Source organism: Coloeus monedula, assembly GCF_965178545.1.
Source record: "Coloeus monedula genome assembly, chromosome: 2".
Classification (NCBI taxonomy): Eukaryota; Metazoa; Chordata; class Aves; order Passeriformes; family Corvidae; genus Coloeus; species Coloeus monedula.
In genome coordinates, this window is record NC_138782.1 from 57177138 (window position 1) to 57193399 (window position 16262).

Sequence of the window (16262 nt, forward strand, 5' to 3'; positions counted from 1 at the left end):
GCAAGTCAAGCAAACCATGGAAATCCTCATCTATAATAATCTGTGCAGCTGCTCTAGCTGTGCTACACTGTGAGCTTTTCTCTCAAATTTCCAGGTCAGAAAGGAAGATACTTACATTCTTGAAGAGAGCCCAGCAGAGCCCCAGCCTGCCTTCACTGAGCACTTTACCCAGTTAGCCTCTGAGATGTTTGCTCAGTTGTTTGCCAGTATTTGCTTTTCTTAACTTCCACCTACTGGAATGTATGGACTCTCTCTCTGCTCCCTCTGACTTCACCACTCACTGCATCAGATCTCAACACAAAAGCGATCCCATCAGAGAGTACAGGTGTCCATTGCAACCATGCACAGCAAAACCACACACCTGAGTGCTTCTTCAGGCTGCACTGCAGTGAAGCTGGTAGTCTGTCCCTTGAGTTAGTGTACCAACAATGTCCTCTGTAGCTGAATGCTAAAAATTTCTGTGTCATCAGCGAACTGCCATCAATCCTTTTCCTTTACTGCATATTGGGTGTGAAGCTGGGCACTACTTTTGAGGTTTTTGTTTGGGCTTTTTAAAAAAATATTTATCCTACCTAGAGTAAAATTACTAGATTCCAAATTATAGCAGGTAACTGAAAGAAAAGGAGGAGCAATCTAAAACACGGTTGCTGAAGAAATTATTCTCTCAAAGAGAATCTAAACCATATGCTTCTGGCAAACCCAAAAACTGATTACCATGTGTAGCGAGGAAAAGCAAAAGAAACACGCAAATGTGTATGAAGTGAAAGTAGGATACTGCAGAAATCAGAGAGAGTTGGTAGGAAAGCCTGTAGAACCCTGAATGCTCTTAGGATAGAGAACCTGCTTGGAACAGAGGCTGCTGCAGTTTCCAGCTTTGGCACGAAAACGGGGGTTTCCTCAGAAATATAAATGCGGCAAGGAAATACCTGCCTACATCAGAAATGAAAATTGTCCAACTGCTCATAATAAACTGAAGGCAAAGCAGTAAGAATGTGGGAAATCAGTCATAGTTTCATCATTTGTGATGTCTGTTTGGGATGGATGTCATCCAGATGCTCCAGTTCAGCTGCAACTTGCAGGCCTTTCAAATAATTGCTTTTTGGGTTATGGTAGGTAAGCCTACAGGCCAAGCTACTTTTGTAAAACAGGGCTATAAGAGTCAGTGCTTGTTATTTTTGTTTTGTTTCAGGGTGTGCTGGATTCACCATGTTACAGGAGTGTGGGTGTACCCACTTCTTGAGCACCTCAGCCCAGGTGTCAAGATAATCTTTTTTGCAGCTGTTACCGTAATAATTAATGTATTCTACTTGGTGGGAGAAGTCCTGAACAGCTATATCTGGGATACGCAAAAATGTGAGTATTGTTTTAGGAATTTATCTTATGAAATACACCATCAGGACTTGAGTATGTTTCTCTGAAAGTGTAGAATGTTTTAAGCTGACTAAAACAAAGGAGAATGACAGAAGTTCCACTGAAACGTCTTGCCTGCCTGCCCTTAAAAACAGACGGATGAACAGAATGGCTGCTGGAGAGCCCGATGAGCTATGAATATGTATTCTCTTTTATAACTTACAGTACTAATTTAAGAGCTCTTGGCAATTACCTGAGATGTTTACAACCCACTTATTAGCTGATGAACCCATTAAATGCAGCTAAAATAAAGTATCGTTCCATGCAAACACCATTAATGGTAAGCTTAGACTTAAAAATATACTCTTTTAGTATTTTCAGGTATAAGGTATTTTCTCTGTATAAATTTACTCAGGGAAAATGAACATGTTCTTGTCAGTGAAATAACAGGAATGAAAGATCACTTTAGTGCAGACTCTACCTCATCTATCCTGCCTAGGCCACCCATTGCTGAGGAGAGCAAAAAGGAAAATAAGACAAACACAAGATTAAAAGTAGGTTCCTTTTGTCTATGAAAGATGTTTTTTCATTTATCAAATTTAATGAAATAAGCAAACAACATTCATAGTAGCTGCTGTGGCAAATCACAACTGGAGGCAAATAAATTCAAAGGGTAGTTTATTGCACACACAACTCTCTTTAAACAAGTCCTTCAGTACCAGGGAGAATCTAATACTAAAAGCTCAAAGCAGTTTTACCTGCCGTTTGCTCATATTAGCATACAGGGGTAAAATGCCTTTTTGTTTTTGCTCTAGGACTATCAATCACTGGTCACAGTGTTCAAGACTGGTATTCAGTCGTCATTTTCATGTCAAATTCACATTTATTTAACTTCTTTAAGTTAATTCGGGAAAGATGTTTCTAAAAAAGGCAGCTACAAGGAATAATTTCACTTGACCTAAGTTCTGTATGAAGAATAATACTGTGGTAAAGAATCACATATTCTTAGCAAGTCCATGAATAAGTAGATGGTGGAAAATATCCTGCACTATTCCAAAGTATGCATAACAAAATCCCTGTTCCTTGCGGCCCGCAGCCCTAGAGGAGCTAACTCAATTGGGTCATTCTTCCAACATCTTTCAAGGTTTACCCTGGCATTATTGTCCTCTCCATCATTTCCTTCCCGTAGATAAGGAGTATTGATCCCAAGTCCTTTGTGGCTCAAGCACTTGCAAAACAGAAAATGCCGTGAGTCACCTGCTTGTTTGCTGAGCTTGAAACACTTTGCATAAATTTAACACAAAGCACGTGGCAGGAACACCACAAACAGCGGAGATGTAAAATGATGCCAGTCTGTCACCTTGCAAGACCTGGGAAAATATTATTTGAAAACTGTACACTTAAAAGGGGCTTTTGAGCAGTAAGAGTGAAAATCAAAACAGTCTGCCATGAGATTTCTGGGGTGAGAAGGGGTTGGTTTGGGTTTGGAGTTTTTTTATTTGCCTCTGGAGATGCATTAAATAGAATCTCACTACTGACAAAATGATTTGCAGTTAGTTTTTCCAAGTTAAACCACAAACATGGTAGGGAAGGAAAAATTTGCCCTTTGTACAAGCCAGTGTCTGTCCACAATTTTGAGGATATCTGCATTCCTGCCAAACTATTTGATGCCTCTGCAGCAGAGTGCTTCAGAAGAAAGGAAAGAGGCACTTTCAAAAAGGCAAATTAAACAGCTTTTAAAATTATTGGAAAACCTCCTTCCAGGAGAAAGCAGAAGACTTAAGATTGGCTCTGGAGCAGCCTTGTAAACTCTGTAATCTTTTGGTCCCGGCCTCTTGTTTTGGTTGCTAAACCTTCAGCTGTGGCTCTCCCATTGCGCTGGCTTGCCAGCAACACCCAGGGCCATTGTACTTGGGCTGCTGGCAATGTGCAGACCCATTTGTCTCCGTGTTGTTTCTTTCAGCAAGGCAGATCTGCAGTTGTGCTTTCTAACTGCAGATGGGTCTTATTGTTTCCCATATTGGAATTCATTAACTATGTTTTTAAAGTGATTTCCAGTGTACATTCCGCCTATGTGTACATTGCACTAGCAGGTGATCTTACTTGTGACTGGATTTTCCTCTCAGCATTCTCAAGCGTTGCTTATTTTTTGCCTTTGGTTATCATAAGTCTTTCTTTTACAGCATGCAGCAGGCCTGAAAACCTCCAAAGGAAATATTTGTATTTGAGATGTCTGGCAGAGAGGGCTTAGTCAGAAGAACAATACTTTTGTCAGATACCAGTAGTAATTCATTGTCCAGGAACAGGCATATGAAATAGCTGAATGTTTCCACTGCCAGAAAAAACACAGTCTGCTGCCCAGCCCAGGCTTTTCTCAGCATAGAAAAGAGACGAGTCCTGCCGCTAGAGTAAGTTCTTTAAGGAGCCCTACACTCGACTCAGCTCTTCTGATATTACTGAAAGAAATGGCCATTACAAGAAGAGAGAGGCACCCTCTCAGCAGTAGTTGTTTCTTCATTCTTGTACTTTCAAAAAAGGGAGATGTACCTGCAAACACTTAAAAATCCAATGTTGAAATGGAGAGGGGCTTCAAATTATTCAATTCTGAAACACAATTATTAAAATTTTCTTTCAAACAAAGTTGGGTGCTTAGATTCAGCTATGGAAACATCTCTTTTCGTTTGCTAGTAGGTAAGCAGAGCAGGTGAGGGAACTAAGTGTTCCCAGACCCCTGCAGCCGTCAAAGGCTGGGCGTGTGGCAGGGGGTCAGGCTGGTCTGAAAATGGGAGTGAGGGAGGGAGGCTTGTGCAGTTCCTTACTGGACAAGCACTGCCATCAGGTGTGCAGATGCTGTTTTCCTTCACAGCAGGTGAGGTAACACATGTGAGCAAGTGCTGGAGCAACAACATCGATAAAGGAAAAGGAAAGATTAATGCATTAGAGGAAACCCTTCATTTGTATTCAGTGAGAGATTTTTAAAAGCTGCTCTCTATATGTTTTCAGGTATCGAAGAAGGAAAAGAAAAGCCGAAATTGGAGTGAACAATAAGAGGCAACACAGAGGATTGTTTATGGCTCCATGGAAGATTTCTCATCCCCAACAGAGGTTGGCATGGAGAAGAATCTTTTGGAAAGGAGGAAGTTTAATGGGCCCACTTCTCAGTGCAAGGATATTTTTGGATTTTATATGGGGGGAAAATGATTTTAGCTAAGAATAATGTTAATGTTTCAATCTTCATTCCTATTTCTCCATGCTTGCATGTGACATACACATATGAGATGTATATTTATCTCCAAGGCATTCTCAACGTGCATTTCTTGAATCAAATAAGTCATTAAAACATTAAGTCATTAGATCTTTTTACTTCTGCCAAGAAGAACAATGAGTTCATTCTCTGTATTGTTTGAGAAAAGCTTAACGAGATAGGTTTAATACAGGGAGACAAAGCAATCCTATATATTTCAAAGTACAGCATAGAAGTTAATTGCATGAATGTATCTAAAGAAGAGTTCAGTCTGACTGAAATATTAATGTAACACTATGTAACAGCTGCCTTAAATTCGTTATGTTAATGATTTTACCAGTTCAGTGAAATCTTACTTGCAGTGTTCAGATCTTAAGGCCTAAATAAAGAGGAAATTATCCTTGCATTTCTGTTTCTTCATGCTGATTCTTGAAATTTTGGATGGAGTGATGGCATTTGAATGATATATTTTCAAGTTTTCCAGTGTCAACTGTAGATTATATAATTTCTACATGAGGATTTTTCTTCTTATTTTCATAGTAAAATAACAGATCTTGCATTTTCAAGTTACAAGTTCCCAATAGGTGGGCTGAGCTGTTCGTGTTGTACAAGAGAGAGCATTTAAGTCTACTTCAGGAAGGCACATAAGCGAATGTTTAAAGTTAAACATATGCCTGTTTGTATTAGGAATTCAATTGCAAAATACTGGCGATTGTTTAAGTTTGGCATGATTCTGTTTAATTATTAGACAATCAAGAAGTAACTCTAGTAGGCAGAAAGAATTGTCTACAACTAAAATAAAGTGAACAGAATAATTTCTGGCAAGAAAATATTTATTAAAAAGTAGCTTTATGATCCAAATATTGATATTTATATCACGTATTTGTTCATTAGTGTATTTAGTAATTTATTTTAACACATGCAGAGCACTTTGAGTATGTGTAGTGTTAATGTGTTGTTTTTAGTAACAGGATTTCTGCAGAGTTTTAATATGATTTAACAATATTTCTGCTCTGGAACAACTCTGGGGAAAACTGATCTCTTGCAACTCATTGCATGCCTCCACAGTACTTTCAAAATATATTTATGTACACACTATCATAGGAAACAGCACAAGTTCAACAATGTGCTTTTTGGTTTGTTTCCTTCAAAAATAGGGCTCTGTGATGATATTGTTTTTGTCCGTCCTCTAGATTTTTTTTACCTTGCTGATCAAGAGTTGCAAAGATTTCAAAGCTAAGCAAATTACTAGAAAGTTCATGGAAATAAGTGGCCTGATAAAGAAGGAGCTCCTCTGATGATCCTACAGAGGGAGAGGACAGGACACACAAAACCAGTAGAATTTGGAAGCAGATGGCCATAGCCATGTGGCCTTGCATTAGTTGTATTATGTTGTGCTGTTCCTGAGCTTCCATTACATGTGCACAGTGATATTGCAGCATGGTTGCTCTATCCACAGATAGGGCTTGATTGGAGGTGGTAAGATGTCTGTTATTTGCAACAGGCTTTTAAAACTCAGGAAGGAAAGAAGGCATGAATTCGGTCCTGTTTAGTGAGCCAGGAACTGTTTAGGGTCACTGCTTCTGAAAGCTGTGGTAGCACATGAAAGTAGTGGTGGACAATGAATGTTCTGGAAGATCTGGCTGTACTTTCCAACAGCAGCAACTGTGGCTTAGGGTGGGAAGCCCAAATCACAAACCTGTTGATTTTTTGTAATATGAAGAATTTGTGTAACCTATGCTCTGCTGTTAAGTCTAGGACTTTTTTTTTTTTAATTACTAATTTATTTCACAGGTATTGTTTCCTTCACAGAATTCATTCTGATGGGAAGAATGTGTTAAATAAAAATAAGAAGTGCCAAAATGCCACACAGCTGTACCCATTCTGCTAGAGCACACTCAGATCATGTCTGCTGTGTATATTGTACCACTGAGTACTGAATGTCTGAGATCTCAAAAACTGACATTGATGGAAAGATTCCTCTTTGTTGGCAAGTTTTGCACCTACTCAAGATAGGTTTTTCTTCTAATACCATGTCATTATATGCAATATTGGAAATGTAGTAAGAATATAAAGAGACCAGAAATGTCAGAGATCAAAATTGCATAGATGAATCCATAGGTAGGTGTCCAAGGGAAAGAAGGCTTCTTTTCAGAGGTACAGCACAGGGATGCTTAAAGTTGTCATCTCTCATATCTGTGAATTTGTGAATATTCAGCACCTCAAAAGAATAGACACCAAGCTTAGATCTCAGTTAAGCCCCTGAGGTTGGCAATGTGAGCCAAAGGCAATATATGTGATACAAAGTGTGGTGGGTTCCATTTGGTTTAAGGAAATTTATAGGTTTGAAGAAGGTTTGAACTCAATTTGTCTTCTCACATCTCAAAAAGTTCTCCACCTCCTGTGAGCTTTGAATCATCATACTTAAAGTCAAAAACATTTTAGAGCATTAAATCCAGCCTCTGATGTATGAACCATGATATAAATAACTTGGGGGCCTGTGTACCCAGAGAGCACTCTTCTAGACTTTGTTCATTCCCTTTAGGATTACACAATCCATCATTCTTAAGAAAGATGATGGATGAATGATGACTAAAATAAAAGTCACTTGTAAACTTGCCAAATTTCAACCATCTTGGCTGAAATTGTCCCTGAAAGGTATTTTTCTTGGGGGAACTATTTTCTTGGTGGAAAGCTTTTTGTCAGAATAAGTAATTATTTCCAAGCGCAAGTCTATTAAAAAAAAAAAAAAAAAAGGTCTGGAAAACTTTTCTTTTGCTGTGGAACTCAGTCTGAGGACAGCATTTATGTTTGTAGCATTTCTGAATTTATGGGGAATATCTTATTTGTCTTTGTCCAAATTTTAGGAAAAAAAATAAGCCTGCATTTCCCTATAGTGCACAGGTAATTCTCCAGAGTGTTTATCAACTTTGGGAATAATCCATCTTGTGGCTGAATAGGATTTTCCCTGCCATCCCTGATCTGTTGACCCTCTCCATGCCTTGACTACCCAAGACAGACCAGAATGGGGAAGCAACTTTGCTTCCCATGTATTGTCAATACCTCCCCAGAGCTCTCACACAGAAGTGTGAGGGAAGCAAAGCCTTGATGACAACCTGAGCAATGAAAATAGGTTCTAGATGGATGAACTAAGTGAAAAAAATGCTAGCTTTTCCCTTGAGGACTGCAATAAAATTAAATCAGTAATGTTTGTTATGTTGTAGCTGTAATGATAAACCCCATAGAAAACTCTGCGAAGGAATCATTAGTTTTGTTGTCGGAGAAGAGCACAGTGTGCAGTAAATAAGGAAGGCTGCCACACCTTAAACCACAAGGAAAAAACAAAATACAGTTTCATCATTCAGTGAGCACCATCCATCATGTGTTACGAATGAGGCACAGGAAAAAATATTGTGTGATCATCTAATTAAAGGCAATATCATAATTCATACTCACAAGGGGCCAAATTAAGGTTGAACAGACGGCCTAAATGCTGACATTACCTCACTCTTCAATGCCCAACTTTTCAGTCTTAATAGTCTCTTTTTTTAGTAATAGAACACAAAAAAGGGGGGGATTATTTTTAAGGCTGGTTAGAAAGTCTAGCCACTAAGTTGTCATGCATTTCAGTGTGACTACATCCCCTATTTGGCTTTAGAAAGCTCATGCTTACTTTCTGCCTGCTTGTAGGTGCCCCAAAACACGTATTCATAGTTTCTATACCACTCTGTTACAAAAGCATTGCCACAAACTGCGAACTTGTGCCACAATTTCAACATTAAATTATTTTAGTCTGTGATTTGGCTTGTGTGGGATAAAACTGTAACTTGCTGTCTTTCTGTAGGAACCATTGCCTTATTTTAAAGGAAAATGACAAATATTTTCCCTAATTTTCCCTAGTCTTCACTTCTCTGCCCATGGGAGCAATATTAGCAAAATTACCACCAGTGCACGTCAAAGCCACTTGGACACTGAGCAGACTGACAAATGGCTCACCACTCTGCAGGCTCCCAGGTGGCAGTCTGTAGTGCAGTGTATAAGGCAGGCACTTCTCAGTTCATTTTTCCTATTGAATTTGCTTTTCAAAGACTGCTTCAAATCCTAACAACAATTTATTCTTTGCCTTTTATTTTCTGTAAGGATTGGTCAGTCTGCTCTGATTCACACTTCAGTAGCCTTTGAAGACTCAGATACCATTAGACTGAATGCTGAAAAGATTTATCATCTAAAACTTGAGCTGATGTATAGTCCTGAAGAGACCATCAACCTGAGGCTAGCATCAGCAAGGCAGTTTTGGAGTTCCTGCCCTGGGAGTAAAGGAGCAAGCAATAAGAGAGATGTAGGTTCACCTCTGAATGCAGTCTTGGAGAAAGGCTACTAATCCTATATTTATGCTCTCTGTCATATGAGCAGGGTCAAACGTTGGTGACAGGTGTTTTCTGTCTGCAGCAGCACAAGAAAGCTCCTAATCAAAGCCTGGTGCACCCCAGTAGAGGAGGTTATCTCCACTAGGGTACCCCAGCTGCTCTGTTCCTGTGGTTCGGAGCTTCACCTGCTGCTGTAGCCAGCTGGTTAAACTGGGGCCACAGGTGTTGCTGGGAAGGACAGAAACGTGGGAGTTTGACTACTGTCAAAGTCACAGGGAAGAAAAGAACAACTGGAGGTTTGACTGGTCAGCTTTTTACAGTGGTGATGGTCTCTCTCTCTCCTCTTTTTAAAGCAAGAGCAAAGGGAGAATGAAACTAAACTGGAAAGTAAAAGGATCTGTTTAGAAAAATTCTTGGGCCCATCGTGAGCTCAAAGCATACACACAGGTGCTTTTGATTGCAGGGGTTTTGCTGAATGAGGGGACAAGTGGACTGGCATGTGGGGCATTTTGTGCAGTGCTTCTAATGATGTAATGACAGGAGTTTGGGCTTAGAGTGAAAATAGGCATTTTGAGCATAGTGACTTCCTCTTGCTGGTATTATTTAAGTAACTAGGAAGAATAGCTCTGCCCAATTTGCAGACCACAAACATGAAATATATTTAGCGTATATTCTCCAAAATGAGCAATTTTATTTTTATCAAAAATGCACTCTGTTTTGTTCAAGTAACAGATGGAAATCAATGGGTTTTAATGTAACCCAGAAGAGCAAGTTGTAGTCTTATTCCCTTAAGTGCCCCTTTGTTGTTCAGACCACAGCTGTAAAGGGATTTGAACCTCATCACAATAAATGCCAGTACAGAAATTTGAAAGGTAGGCCACAGACTTTGTGGGCCACCAGAGAAGGTATCAGCTGTTCCTTAGAGGGGTGTAAAATGAGACAGAAATGAAATAGCATCTTTTTCATGTTATTAATGCCGTAAATAGCCCAGTGGTGTTCAAGTTCAGCATTTTATATATAGCTTGTGTATTAAAAAGTAAACATCTACCATTAGGCTGGAGAATGTGCACTCTAAATGCAGAGATTGCTGTAGTACAGTCAGTTCTAGGACAGAGTATCTCTTTGCTTCCTAATATGCAGCTAGTCCCCTCTGTATGTGTATTGTGTGGATAGAAGTTAAACACACACATGGACACACACATATATATACACGTATGTATACACACAGGATCTTCTGCAGGAACAGATGATGACAGTGGGATGTTAAATGGCAGTTGCTTAGCATGGAAAGAAGTCAGGCACTGTGAAAGGCATCATTCTTGACATGGGCAGTAAGGCCACCATAACTCCAAACTGACAGCCCCTTGTGCTCCTACTTTTCTCCTGGGAATAAGGCTGGTCAGCTGCTGGCCATCCTGCCCTTAGCAATAGGGACAGTGTGGCTGCAGGACTCTGCATTTCTGCATGTTTAATTTTGTAGGCAGAACAGTTCTTGGCTAGCTGTCTACATATAATTGTCTTAGCTTATTTACTATGTAAAATAAAATAAGTTGTTCTTCTATAATAATGGTTCTCAGTTTGGCTCCAAAGTTTATACCTGACAGATGTAATGGGATAAGAGGGAGGTCATTCTGTTATTAAGCTGCAAAACTGTTCTCTCAAGAGGTGGCTTAACAGGAGTGCTATTAGTCATGGAGTAGGAAGAGGCAATTAGTCACACAATACTTAGCAAGGCAGCAAAAATTACAATAATGGAGGACCTCAACTACCTGTGCATATGCTGGCCAAGAGTTACCATGGAATAAGGTATAAAAAAGGGAATTTCTTGAATCTTTATTTCTTGAAATGGGCAGGTATGGCGTACACCAAGGCAGGGAGTGCTTTCAAACATGGGTGAAGCTCAGGAGGTGGCTCATTGGAGATGTAATCCCAGCTGAACCATCAAGCAATACTGACCACAACTAATAATTACATTCACCCTGCCTGGGGTATGATGAGGTCCTGGTTCCCTTGGTACCAGGAAAGGTACCAAAGCCTTGTACAGTAACCTTAAATGCTGGAGAAGAGTGCTGGAGAGGACAGGAATGTGGGTGGGGGAAAGATAGAAGGAGCTGTTACCATCTAAAGGTTACCTGCCTCCAGCAAACCGCTGCACAAAGGAGCCCCCTTGGCACAGACAATGGGAGCTTTTGCCATCCCACGGGAATGTTTTGCAGTGAATGCTTAGGCAGCCCTGGGGAGTTGTGTAAGAAGGCAGCCAAGAGGAAAACCAACCTGATTAGAAAAATTACCTCGGTCAGGTGTAGCCCACAGCTAGGTGCATACAGTCCAGAGAGAGCACTCAGTCAAAGTGGGGTTTGGTCTCTTTCTGCCAAGGCCTTAGTTACACAGAATTTTGAGCCCATTCCTTGGAGAATGAAGTTACTGAGGCCAACCCTTATGCAGAAATGGTGCTATAGGCATCCTGCCAAGGACAGCAGAGCGTGTTAAATCCCAGGCCTGAGGAGAAAGTATGTAGGCACGTGACAGTATATTGTGGTACTTTAATGTCAGAACCCCTGGTGGGATAGCCATAGTTAAGAGACACACATAAATACAGTGGTATAATTATATTCCAACTCTTTCTAGCATTACAGAGTTTTTGAAAGGAGCCACAATACTGACTAGGCAGTAAGCTTAGAAAGAGGTCCACTGGGTGGACATATCATACAATTAAATCAAGAGCACTTGTAAAGTCAAGTACCTGGCTGTCACTGCTGTCAGGGTTACAGACATGGTATCACTGCACAGCGTTGCAGCATCCTGTTTGTAGTGGCCCACAACTTAGTCCTGTGTGATGTGCAGTGCCTTTCCTACAGTGGGAAGTCCACACAGCCCAAGCCATCCCAGGGGTTAGTCAGACCCTGGCTGCAAACAAGTATTCTGCTCTGCTTGTGAACTCAGCTCCCACACAGGGTGGCATATGTACTGCCATGTGCTGCAGGAATGGTTGATGTGTGTGTCTGGAGATTTCAGGCTAACTCAAAGCAAAAATTAAATAAATAAAAAACCCCAAAAGAAAAAATATGTAAGGCTTTGTTTAATAGAGTATTAATTATGCAGGTGCTGAAAGATTTCTAGTTCCTTTCAGCACTCAGAATTTAGATTCTGCTGGATATACTTAATTTTTTAAAGCCCTCTACATTTTGCAGTTTACACATTTGCATAGCGTAGGACTACTGTCAGGAACATATATCTACAGATCTGGGGCAGGAGCTGTTCTCATCATTTCAGTGGGATGGAAAAGAGAAAACAGTTCAAAGGAGGAGGATGGGGGAAGGGAAGAATTTCCATATATTTTTTAAGGAATCGTAAAGACACACAGGCAAGTGTGTCAATCATGAGACAGTTCTCTCTTTAATAATGTCGGGAACACAAAAGTTCACAGAGCACATGTGTGAGAGGGTGCTGCGCTGCCTTGACTACATGATCTGCATGATACATGTCAGAAGATGGGAATGTTGCTATGGCAATTCTTCCCTCTCCTGAATACTAAGTTGTCAAAGAAGCCAGTTCACAGTCAGGCAGGCTCACTTATGAACTTGCCTGCTTGAAGATGCTAAATACTATTTATATCTTCTCTTGCAAGGAGACAACATCATTTTCTGCCCTGACCTCTTAAGGCCCTGTGCCCCAGCCCTCCAGTATTCCTGATGCTTATGTGATTTGGAAGCTGCTGAGGGCAAAGATTTAACTGAATTTTGTGCTGGAGAGTGTTGGGGTTTTCCCTCAGCTTTTACAGTGTCCTTCAATTTTCATCTTGCTAACAAGGCAACAGACGGGTGGGTCTTTCTGCATTTCCAAAAGTCATCTTGCTGTTTTTATAAAGTTCTGGATCAAGTAATTCATTTATCTTTACTTTCAGTCTGCAGAGGAGTAGCCTGTTCTTGCTCATGTTTCCCCTTGGCAGACAGCAAGAGCGGGACTGGCAGCCTGTTGGTCACCCCTACCAATTTTTTCCCTGGGTAACCCTTAAGGCCCATCCTATCCTTGCTTCTGCTATTGAGCCATTCCCACTGTGCTGTGTGGGTACTGTGCTGGGAAAGGGATGCCTTTACTGCCAGCTCTCCTAATTGCACCTGTGATTTCCCTTAGAAATAATGCTCTGCTTTGCTTCCTTCCCCAAAAACCTGCATAGCACTGCTTTGTGGAAGCAATGCATCTTTGTTGTAGAGGTGGCAAACTTCAGTAGATGCAAGGATTCCTGTATTACAGTGTCTCCCAATGTCCACATTGTATCATATTTTCTAGTAGCAGTCTCTGTTTTCAGCTATTTTCCTTTTACCTAATTTTCATTTTGTAGCTTGGAATATTCCATGCTAGGGAAATCCTACATGTCTGATTCAGGATAAATTTTCTTAGATGGCTCAGGCACTCCAGAACCAAAGATAAGCAAAAACAGACTGTATTGTCCATATTCTAAAAAAAAAAAAAAAAAGTTCCTTCAAATTAGTTGATCATACTGGTTTTATCTTGGGCTTTTTTCCTCTTCTTCTTTTCAGTCGGGATGGATACTGCTATAGGAAACTCTGGAGGTAGGCAGGATGTAAAAGTCTGATCTGATGTGCTGTGAATGAATCAGGACAACATAGGAAGAGAAAAACAGTTGCTCAGCTTACCTGTGTGATGCCGACTATTTTACTTAATTTTACCACCTCACAGTTGGCCAGTAACTTTTTTTATAGTTTGAAGTGTTTATTTAGCACCTCCCATGGGCTCTAAAAGCACTAAAACAAATGAGTTCTGCAAGAGCAAATGATCAAGGCAAAAGGTATATGACAACCTAGACACCAAAGTACTCCAATACCCACCTCAAAAAAAGAATGTACCCAGCATCCAGATTTAATTGATCCTTCAGTGATCAATTAAAGAATATCAAAGCCAACAGAAAATACAACAATGTCACAGAGAGAAACATGACCAAAAGAACAATAAAAGATAATTTTTATGTCAAATTCCAATAAGACCAGCGAAACTCTCTCAGACAAGTCACAGGTTCGTGTACAAGAAGAGACATTTGCAAATACAAGACATCTTTGGAAACTGCAGGAGCAGATGCTTTCCAGAAATGTGTCTTCCTGATGTAGCATTCATTTGCACCTGTAAGAACAAGAAATAAGTGGAAGAATTTCAAAATCAAGCGTTGACTCTGTAACACATATTCAGACATAATTTAGATCCCCCAAAAATGTCATTGACTTAATGATTTATTTTATGTCTGGTTTCTGCTGTGCTCATCAAGAGAGCATTACTTACTCCAGCTGAGTATTTTGATACCCATGTGACTCAGAGGCAGGGATTCAAACCACATTGGCCAGTACAGAGATGTCAAAAGTTTCCACAGTGCAAGGGACACAGAAGTGAAAAGCATTTGCTGGTTTAGAGGGATTAACACAGAAGGTCGATTAGCAGCTCTCAGCCACCCAGACCTAGGATTCTTAAACTATGCTCCTTCTTCTTTCTTTTCCATCTGAGCTCATTTTGTTTCCAGAGATTTAAAAGACGAACTTGAGAAGCCACCCCTGCTGCAGGTACTTTCCGTGTTTCTGAGTGAGCAGGCCAAAAAAAACAGCAGACCAAGATAATTTTCCTACAGTGTTCCACACCAGCTAGAGAAAGATGATGAAGTGCAGAAGATTCACTGACAGCACAGCTCTCCCTGTAGAAGAGGACCAGCATACGCTGCTTTCTTATGGGCAGGATTGCCCTGCCCCCAGGTCACAGTGCTGTGCTGCTGCAGCTTACCCAGAGCAGCTGTGGATGTCATGTCTGAAAGACTGAAAAGCTGAGAATTCCCTGCTCAAAGAGCAGATTTTACCTCATGCTGCCAGAAGTTGTCCACGAAGCCTCATCTGGGATGTGACCATGAGAGCTTCCTCAAACAGCCGTGCTGTTTGTAGGCTGCCTGCCTCTAGTGACCACAGCGTGATCCCTTTGCTTTTCCCACTGAAGCCGAGAATCACTTGCCCATCCCTGGAACAGCTCCTCTGCATTCACAGCCATGAAAAACCGCAAGAGCTGGAGTAAACTGAGGTTTATTCAGAAAGAGGGTCTGAATCCAATTAGAGCAAAATAAACCGTCAACTTGACACATTTCCTTCTCACCTCGGCAGAAGCTAATCTAGCTGATCCCTTTGTGTTGTAACAGGAAAATCCCCGGTACCTTAGGGCTCCGCAGCCAGCGCTGGAGGACACGGCACAGGCAGCAAACACCAGCTGTCCGGGCCTCCAGCCCGCCCAGCTCTGCCTTCGGTGCTGCGAGCCAGCAGCTGCCTCTGCTGCCTCCTCAAACTTTCTGCTACGAGCCTACAGGCAAGCACTCACTTGGGGCCACATCTCGTTTTCTTATTCCCAAATAAGCATTCTGCTTTGCTGATGTGATGCAAGTTGCCTAAATAAGATATTCTGGGAAAGAGATCTTCCTGTGTGCTCTTGAGAGGAGGCAGTCGTTCCTTTCGGGAGGCATGGCGTTCCCACAGGCTGCACTGACATCCTGTGGCACGACTTCCCCCCCCCGAAAGGAGCGTGAGGGGACAGCTTTGACCCTCCATGTCCCCTCTCTGCTCACCGCAAGTCACTCTTGTCTCATCCAAACCCTTTGGGAGGGGAAGGGGCACCTGCCCCTTTGCTGGGTGCAGCACCAGCTCCTGCCCACTGCGCCTGGAAACCTCAGGGCCGGATCTCACCGCAGCTGCCCCTCATCCAGACACCACCAGCCTGGCAGTGAGGGACCGTCCCCCGCCCCTTTCTGGCGTCTTCTGAATCGCTGCCCACAGCAGCAGGGCTGTGCGAGGATGAGCTGTAGTGACCCATCACTGGGTGGGGTGTTGCTGGAAGGGTGGGGGCTTTTTTAAAGGAAAAAATGATGAAAATCCCTCACCCCCCGGCCCCAACCTCTGCCCACAGGGCACTGAGACCTGTCATGGGGTGCCCAGGGTCTGCAGCAAGCTGCATCCCTCGGCCCAGGCTAAGACGCTGTGCAAAATAGCACCCAGCCCCTCAGAAGTTGAGTTTAATTTTACTTCCCCTTGGGGAACAGAGTTAATCTGTAACTTTTTAGGCATCACTCGATCAGCTGAATTACAGCTATTAGCTTTGGACTCCAGGCATTTTTATGAGATATTAGTTCCAGGGCTTGTGGTTTGGCATAGAAAGCATATTATTCACACACAAAACAACTGCATTAAAATAACATTAGGAATCTGGCTTAAACTGACAAAACCTAGGAAACTCAGAATTAAGTCTGAAAGTATGTCCTTAAG

At 41.6% G+C, this 16262-nt stretch overlaps 1 protein-coding gene across 1 annotated transcript in view; it reads left to right on the forward strand.

The window, feature by feature from the left end:
• The window catches only part of AIG1 (androgen induced 1), a 133307-nt gene extending 128307 nt beyond the window's left edge, over positions 1-5000 (forward strand). Inside the window, exons 5-6 of the mRNA XM_082302729.1 lie at positions 1190-1353; positions 4354-5000. Of these exons, the coding sequence (XP_082158855.1) occupies positions 1190-1353; positions 4354-4391 (202 nt within the window). The 3' untranslated portion in view covers positions 4392-5000. The remainder of the gene's footprint in view (positions 1-1189; positions 1354-4353) is intronic.
• The last annotated feature ends 11262 nt before the right edge of the window (positions 5001-16262 follow it).